General features: G+C 37.8%; 1 protein-coding gene across 1 annotated transcript; it reads right to left on the reverse strand.

The window, feature by feature from the left end:
- Positions 1-313: 313 nt before the first annotated feature.
- LOC123591568 (high mobility group protein B1-like) lies at positions 314-970 on the reverse strand. Its single transcript, XM_045466041.1, is given in 1 exon segment — positions 314-970. A coding segment is annotated over 1 exon segment (642 nt). The 3' UTR covers positions 314-328.
- Positions 971-9637: the final 8667 nt, after the last annotated feature.

Here is a 9637-nt window from a genome sequence, read left to right on the forward strand (position 1 = left end):
GACAACTGAAGATGAAAAACTACCATCCCCATATATAACTAATTTGTGCTGTGCACCAACAAGAACCTGCCTTAAATTTCCATGCCAATTTACAACCCCCATACTGTACCAGGCAAGGTTAGTGGCTATTGGAAATACCACCGGGACAGGGCTATCTACAGACACATTTGGTAGTGTGTTAACTATACAAAAAAAGACACTGTACAGTTTAAAAACAAATCTTACACAGCCTTACATTTCAATTTTTTTCTTTAAAAGGAGTGAGTTGTGTGCAGGGGGGTTAAATGCTTTATAGACAAAAAAAAAAAAAAACTGCACTAGAACCAACTTATTCTTCATCATCATCTTCTTCTTCATCTTTTTCATCTTCCTCCTCTTCCTCATCCTCTTCATCTTCCTCCTCCTCCTCCTCTTCCTTCTTTTTCTTCCTTTTTTCAGCCTTGACGACTCCCTTTTTTGCTGTGTCAGGCTTTCCTTTAGCTCGGTATGCAGCAATATCCTTTTCATATTTTTCCTTCAGCTTCGCAGCCTTCTTCTCATAAGGCTGCTTGTCATCTGCAGCGGTGTTATTCCACATCTCTCCCAGTTTCTTTGCAACATCACCAATGGATAGGCCAGGATGCTCTCCTTTGATTTTTGGGCGATACTCAGAACAAAACAAGAAAAAGGCCGAAGGAGGCCTCTTGGGTGCATTGGGATCCTTGAACTTCTTTTTTGTTTCCCCTTTAGGGGGGATATAAGTTTTCATTTCTCTTTCATAACGGGCCTTGTCCGCCTTTGCCATGTCTTCAAACTTTCCTTTCTCTTTAGCAGACATGGTCTTCCACCTCTCTGAGCACTTCTTAGAAAACTCTGAGAAGTTGACTGAAGCATCTGGGTGCTTCTTCTTGTGCTCCTCTCAGCAAGTTTGCACAGAGAATGCATATGATGACATTTTGCCTCTCAGCTTCTTAGGATCTTCTTTGCCCATGTTTAATTATTTTCTTTGCCAAGAAAGTTTTTCTGATCCTTCTTGAATTGTACTCTCCAAGTGCCCTGTCTTCCTCTTGAAGGTTCTGATTTAGTGTTTTTCAATAAAGTTTCATTAAAATATGTCTTGAACAATTTGGGTAATTTTATTCATAGGCATTTTATATGTTTTTTGATACTATTATGAATGATATCCTTTTTAAGTTAAAATTTCCAATTATTTTTGGTATATAAAAATGCCCCTGATTTTTGTATAATTTTGTATCCAGCAATCTATATTACATTTTAAAGTATCACCTTTTCTCCATCTGTCCTCTTTTCCTGCTATTACTTGCATACTAGGTCTCCTGGATCTATGTCTAAGTCTTATATTTTCCATTATGATTTCTGTTTGTATTTCAGCTCTTTGCTTTGAAATAGCTCTTCTGCTCAACTTTCCAGTCACTAGTTCAGATCTTGCCAGTAAATATTCTCTCCTTCAATTCATCTGCATTTTTTTTCCCTGAGAGATCATAGTTTTCATTCCAGAAATTCTTTGTTTTTATCTGCTCTCATAATCTTTACATGTAAGCTCTTATTCATCAGAATTTATCTTCATATTTATTGCTCGAAATCTCTTTTTGCATATCTATGCTTCCATTTGGGATCCTTTTCCTTTTGGTAGAACTCCCTTTGGGGTTCCTTTAATGAAGATCTGCTGCTGGCAAGTTTTCTGTTTTTGTTTGTGTGAAAATATATTAATTTGGCTTCATTTCTGAAGAACTTTTTTATACTGAGTATAAAATTCTAGTTTGGCAGTTATTATCTTACAACACTTTGTACATATCATTCCATTATCTTTTGGCTTCCATCAATTTGTTGAGAAGCTACCTATTAGCTTTATTGTTCTTTTGAAGGTATGTCCCTCTACCAACCCCCTCCCCCATGACTTCTTTTAAGATTTTATCTTTCTCTTTGGTTTTTAGCAACTTCACTATGATATGCCTGAAGTATGCTTTTCTTTGTATTTGTTCTGCTTGAGTTCAGAGAATTTCTTATATTTGTGACTCTGGTTCCTTCACTACTTTTGGAAATATTTTGGTTATTTTCTCTTCAAATAGTGTTTCTATCCCATTGTCTCCCTCTTCTGGTCCTCTAATCAGGTATATATCAAAGATTTTATTTTTTACAGTCTTGTGTGTATTTTATGTTCTTTTCTCTATTTTCCTCTTTTCTCCCCCCTTATCGTCACTCTGGATAATTTCTTCTGACCTATCTTCTAGTTCGCTAGTTAGCTCTTTGTATGTGTCCAATGTGCTGTTAAGCCCCATTGAATTTTTAAATGTGATTATTTTTCAGTTCTAGAATTTTCATTTAATATTTCATACAGTTTCCTCTGCTGAATTTCTCTATCTTGTCATTTAACTTCTTTTTTTTTATTTTTAAAAATTTTTTTTTTTTCAATGTTTATTTATTTTTGGGACAGAGAGAGACAGAGCATGAATGGGGGAGGGGCAGAGAGAGAGGGAGACACAGAATTGGAAACAGGCTCCAGGCTCTGAGCCATCAGCCCAGAGCCTGACGCGGGGCTCGAACTCCCGGACCGCGAGATCGTGACCTGGCTGAAGTCGGACGCTTAACCGACTGCGCCACCCAGGCGCCCCATAACTTCTTAAACCTATTCATTATGGTTGCTTTATTTATTTATTTAGTTAGTTATTTATTTCAGAATTTTCTACACTCAGTGTGGGGCTCAAACTCATGACCCTGAGATCAAGAGTCACATGCTCTACTGACTGAGTCAGTCAGGTGCCCCTCATTATGGTTATTTTAAAGTACATGTCTGATAATTCCAATATCTGACTCTTCTATGGATCCTTTTCTGCTTCAGTTTTTGTCATTTGATCTTGTTTGTGGAATACTGGTATTTTTTGTTTAATACTGAAAGTGGTTTATGAAAAATTAAAGAGATAATTTGAGTCCCTGGATGGTGTTATATTTCTGCAGCAAGAGGTTACTTTTGCTTCTGGAAGTCAGTTAGGGTAAGATTAGACCATCTTAATCAAACCAGGGATTGAGTTGATGAGAAGCTGAGCTTTAGTATTTACAAGGGCTGGTATCTTCTAACGTATCGGCGTTTGGGAGTCCCAACTAAAAGTAAAGGGGGGAAGGCGCCTGGGTGGCTTAGTCAGTTAAGCGACTGACTTCAGCTCGAGTCATGATCTCACGGTTTGTGAGTTTGAGCCCCGTGTCGGGCTCTGTGCTGACAGCTCGGAGCCGGGAGCCTGCTTCGATTCTGTGTCTCCCTTTCTCTCTTCCTCTCCCCCACTCATGCTCAGTCTCTCTCTCTCTCTCTCTCTCTCTCTCTCTCTCTCTCTCTCTCTCTCAAAAATAAACATTTAAAAAAATTTTTAAAAATATACAAGTAAAGGGGGAAGTGGAGTTCCTTTATCTTGGTGGGTCCTGAGCAGTTTTTCCCCCCAAGCTCTGTAAGACTACAGGAAGACCAGTTCTCAGCCTTTTAGCTTCTGCTTTCTGCTCAGCTTCTTAGCGTCTCATTACTACTGTTGAATCAGTAATGCCTTTAAGGGAAAAGCGACATTTAATGTCAGGTTTACCTCTTTGTACTTCAGAAGTGTGAGATTTTAGCTCCTCAATTGGCTTGGGAGCTCTCTGATTCCTGTGAATAGATTTTTACATTTTTAACTTTGTTCATATTTTCTGATTGTTTTTTTTTGCTGCAGGGTTGGCCTGCAACAAGATACTCCACCATTACTGACAGCAGAATGCCCTAGAGAATAAAAATAAGACAATTGAAGAAGAACAGGGATACTCAGCCTACCTTGAGTTATTTGCTTTTTTGTAAATATTGTATCAGTGTCAGCAAAGGTGATTTTCTTTTCTTTTCTTTTCTTTTTTTTAAGATTTTGTTTTTAAGTAATCTCTACATCCAATGTGGGGCTTGAACTCACAACCCTGAGATCAAGAGTCACATGTTCTACTGGCTGAGCCAGCCAAGTGCCCCAAATATGATTTCTTTTCTTTTCTTTTTTATGTTTATTTATTTTTGAGAGAGAGCACGAGCAGGGGAGGGGCAGAGAGAGAGGGGGACAGAAGATCTGAAGTAGGCTCTGTGCTAACAGCAGCAAGCCCGATGTGGGGCTGAAACTCACGAACCTTGAGATCATGACCTGAGCCAAAGTCGTATGCTCAACTGACTGAGCCACCCAGGCACTCCCTAAATATGATTTTCTATTTACCTTTGAGATGCTTGAATTTCAAGGGTATCAAGTGAATTTTTCATTTAAAATTTATCTTAAAAATTTTTTTTTAATGTTTATTTATTTTTGAGAGAGAGAGACAGAATGCAAGTGGAGGAGGGGCAGAGAGAGAGGGAGACATAGAATTTGAAGCAGGCTCCGGGCTCTGAGCTGTCAGCAGAGCCCGACGTGGGGCTCAATCTCATGAACTGTGAGATCATGACCTGAGCTGAAGTTGGATGCTTAACTGACTGAGCCATCCAAGTGCCCCTAAAATTGATCTCCTTATTGATATTTTTTCCACTATAGCCACTATTTTCTTTATTATTTTCCCTACCACCCCCTTCATAACTCTGGGAGTCTTCCAATTTTGCTTAGACAAGACACGTCTAAATTATCCCATCAAATTGTATCTGCATCTCCAGGTGACAAAATAATGCTTACTCTCTCCCTTCAGCTCTAGAGAATAAGGCAATAATCACTGAAACTGAGTGAAAACATGTCATAGCTTTATTTCTCAATCCTAAATCTCAAGTTAATCTTGTTAGTTTTTATGCAATTCTAATACTAGCTTGATAGTTATCTTTATAACAGATTTTCATGTGGCTAACAAGCCTACAACAATTTCCTATACCCTAGAAATGGCCTGTACTATATGATCTTGCCCCCTCTAGCCAAGGTTGATCAACACACAGGAAAAAACTCTAACCCAGACTGGGCCAATGAGATCCTAACTCCCAGTAATCTGACATTTGCAACAATTAAATACAGAGATACAATTTTTAGAGCTGAGTAATTATGATACACAGCCTCTAAGATGGCCCCCATTGTTCCCCTTCTAGTATTCATGTCCTTATGTAATTCTTTCTCCTTGACTATAGGCTGGATCTACTGATTTTTCTAATAGACTATAGCAAAAATAGTAAGATATCACTTTAAGGTTAGGTTACAAAAAGACTGTGGCTTCTGTTTTGGGGGTTCTCTCTTGCTTTCCTTCTAATTTGTTCTGAGGGAATCCAGTTGCCATGTTGTGTATTGCCCTTTGAAGAGGCCCATGTGTTAAGGAACTACAGGTCTCCCGGCAACAGGCAGCAAAGAACTGAGGCCCTCAACTGAACAGCAAGGAACTGAGGCTCTCAAAATAGGTACTGAATTCTGCTAACAACCAGAGGAATGAGCTGGGAAGTGAATCCTCCCTCAGTTGAGCCTTCATATTGACTGCATCCCTGGCCAACAAGATGGTTGAAACCTTATGAGAGATCTTAAGTCAGAGGGACCCAGCTTGGCTGCACCCATATTTCTGATCCTTACATAATCTCTCCAAGTGCTTGTTGCTCTAGTCTTTCCAGTGTAGCATTCAAATCATCTTTCTTAGTTCTCACCTCATTTTTCTCATCATTGAGGGTTTCCTCACAAGTTTTGGCCTTTAACTCATTTGGTCTGCTTTCTGGGAAATTGTCACTGGGGTGGGCCTTTCTGTGATATGCTGCAGCAAGGATTCCTGAGAATGCCACCCAGAATCCTTGGTTTTGCCTCCCTCTCCAGGTCTGACCTTGCACATATTGGCCTTCAGCATCCTGGACACTTGAAAGAGCTGTTGCTTCCCTAAATAATGCCAACATGGGAGTCAGACAGACTGCCTAGCAGGCCTCCACCTAGGTACCTGATACATTCTCTTTGAACTGTTTCTGAGTACCTGGCCTGATCTCTTCAAGCTCTTTTTTCCAAGGTTATTAGCTTCTCTTTGTCACATTATCTTGTACCCTTCTGATTTATTACATCTTTTACTGGATTGGAACTAATGGTCTACAGTACTGTTATTTTTACCAGATAGAAGCAATGCTATGTCTTAGTCATTTTTATCTGGACTCTATGGGGACAGGCTGTAACTCAGTTTCGGATCACACTCCCCACTGTGGCTGTGCTACTTATGATGGTAGTTGAATACATCTGGCTGGTTCATGTATGCAACTACTTTCTTTTTTTTTTTTTTTTTTTTTTTTTTTACCATATTTTATTATGTTGAATTTTGGGTTTGCTTTTGTTCATTTCTTCTTGTATAACTTTTGTGTGTATATTTTTGCATGTTTTTTGTGAAGAGTTTTGGTCTAGCTCTAAAATACTACCTAAACTTACTTCAGAACAGAAGAGGAATGGTCCAGTAAGTTTTCTCATTTTTCACCTTAGGTTGTCAGTCCCTTTAGATTGTTAAGCATATGACCTTTCATTTAATTGCCAAATCCAATACCTTTACTTACAGAGGTCAAAGATTATACCTTAAGCACACTGCTGTTAAAACTATCAAAAACACTGAAAAAAGGAATATTTATGAGGTGTTCCCTAAATAATCTTCAGCTTTTAATTTTTCTAGTAGTTTTAATCACTTTAGAGAATCTGATGAAAACTGTATTCCCCCCCCCCGCCGATGTGTGTGTAAGCCTTGTTTCAGTTATCTGTTGCTACTTATCATACCACCCCAAAACTTACTGACTTAAAACAGTTGTTCATTTTTTCTCATGATTACATGGGTCATGGACGTTTGCTGTGTTTCATGTGGTGTTATCTGGCTCATTCACATAGTTGCATTCAGCTGGATCACATCTGGGGCTAGAATATCTAGGATAGTCACATTTACATGTCTGGGGTCTTTGTGGCGGCTATTGGGTGGGGTGCCCTGGTTGTTTTCCACATGACCTCTCTGAGGGAAAACAAGCTGCCAGGCTTCTTAAGAGATTGACCTGGATCTGGCACAGATTCCTTCTGTCACATTCTATTAATCAGCTCAATCATAAGTCCAATGAAGATTTAAGGAGAGAGGAATAGGCTTTATTTCTTGATTAGAAATTTGAAAATGCTCATGGTAGATTTGTCTTTGATTTCATATTCAAAAGGCAATGAATCTAATTCACTGTATCAATAGAATTTTAAAAAAAAACATGATTATCTCAACAGATGCATGCAGAAAGAGAATTTGACAAAATCTAACATCCATTTATTAAAAAACCTCCAAACTTTCAGCAGACTAGGAATAGAAGGAAACTTCAACAATCCAATAATGCATATCTATGAAGGGTGCCTGGGTGGCTCAGTAAGTTAAGCATCAGACGCTTGATTTTGGCTTGGGTCAGGATCTCACAATTCGTAATATCAGGCCCCACATCAGGCTCCTTGCTGATAGCACGGAGCCTGCTTGGGATACTCTCTCTCCCTCTCTCTCATTTTCATTCTCTCGCTCTCTCTCAAAATAAACTTTAAAAAGAAAGAACATCTGTGAAAAACTGAAAACTGACATCGTATTCAATCATGAAATATTTAACACTCCCTAAGATTGGAAACAAGACAAGGATATCTGTTTTCACCCCTCTAGTCATCAAGAATGAACTCCTGCTTTTGATACTCTAAATTCTGTCTCTCAATTAAGCTAGATCGTCAAAGGCCAACTTGCCTGGACTGCACTGTATAAACTCAGGGTAGGATCACTTTTTTTTTTTTTTTTTTTGCTAGAATGTGCCCTGGTGTGATGCCACAGTCTATATTAAAAGATAATATAAATGACTTAGCAGTATGCTTATATAAACTACTGGTGGGAGTGAAAATTCACATTATCAAATAGAATCTGGCAGCACATTAGAAGAATACTCACCATAACCAAAATTTTTGTACTGGAAAATGCAATGATGATCCAACATTAGGAAAGCTTTTAAAATAATTCATCATAATATGTTCAAGAAGAAAAATCATGTCAATCTCCAAATATTACTGAAAAGACATTTAATAAAATTCAACATCCTTTCTGATATTCTTAACATGTAAATAATATAAAATTCTTACCTTGATATATATTTTTCCATATATTGATAAACTTATAATATTTTTTGTTTATAATGTCTCAAGGCCAAAAGCTACATTCCAATTAAAGACAGAAAAAGGATAGGGTAAGTATTGTTATTTTTTACTTTTTAATTGAAGGAATTAATACACAGAGGAGAATTATAAAATTGATATGATAGTCTCAAGACTCAAGACTAAAATATTTACTGTCAATTTTTGATTTTTTACATTAAAAATGTTTAATTATTTATTTATTTTGAGAGAGAGAGCATGAGTAGGGGAGGGGCAGACAGAGAGAGAGGGAGACACAGAATCCAAAGTGAGCTCCAGGCTCTCAGCTGTCAGCACAGAGCCCAACGTGGGGCTCGAACTTACGAACCTTTAGAGCATGACCTGAGCCGAAGTTGGATGCTGAACCGACTGAGCTACCCAGATACCCCTAATTTTTTACATTTTAATTATCTCAAGATTCTTAGAACCTCAGAGATTGAAGAGTAGGTAAAAATGTTTTAGGGAATGCAAACTGGTGCAGCCACTCAGGAAAATAGTATGGAGTTTCCTCAAAAAATTAAAAATAGAACTATCCTATGACCTAGCCATTGCAGTACTAGGTATTTATCCAAAGAACACAAAAATACTGATTCAAAGGGGCACATGCACCTCAATGCTTATAGCAACACTGTCAACAATAGCCAAATTACGGAAAGAGTCCAAATATCCATTGACTGATGAATGGATAAAGAAGATGTGTTATATATATATATATATATATATATATATATATATATATATATGATATATATATATATGATATATATATGTTATATATATATATAACATATATATATATACACACACATGCACCAATTATATACATATACACACATACATATATATATATGAAATGAAATATTGAAACAATGAAATATTACTTGGCAATCAAAAAGAATGCAATCTTGCCATTTGCAACAATGTGGATGCAACTAGAATGTATTATGCTAAGTGAAATAAGTCAGTCAGAGAAAGATAAATATCATATGATTTTACTCATGTGGAATTTAATAAATAAAACAGTTGAACATAGGGGAAGGGAAGGGAAAGAAAAATAAGGTAAAAACAGAGAGGGAGGCAAAGCATAAGAGACTCTTAAGGACAGAGAACAAACTGAATGTTCCTGGAGGGGTGCTTGGTAGGGGGATGGACTAAATGCGTGATGGGTACTTGTTGGGATGAGCACTGGGTTATATGTAAGTGATGAACCACTAAATTCTACTCCTGAAACCATTATTATGCTATATGTTAACTAACTTGGATTTAAATAAAATTAAAAAAATATTTTTAGTGTTTTAATATTAACTCAGTTAAAAAGTGGGCAAATGTGGGGCGCCTGGGTGGCGCAGTGGGTTAAGCGTCTGACTTCAGCCAGGTCACGATCTCGTGGTCCGTGAGTTCGAGCCCCACGTCGGGCTCTGGGCTGATGGCTCAGAGCCTGGAGCCTGTTTCCGATTCTGTGTCTCCCTCTCTCTCTCTGCCCCTCCCCTGTTCATGCTCTGTCTCTCTCTGTCCCAAAAATAAATAAACGTTGAAAAAAAAAAAGT

This window comes from Leopardus geoffroyi, chromosome B4 (assembly GCF_018350155.1).
Source record: "Leopardus geoffroyi isolate Oge1 chromosome B4, O.geoffroyi_Oge1_pat1.0, whole genome shotgun sequence".
NCBI lineage: Eukaryota > Metazoa > Chordata > Mammalia > Carnivora > Felidae > Leopardus > Leopardus geoffroyi.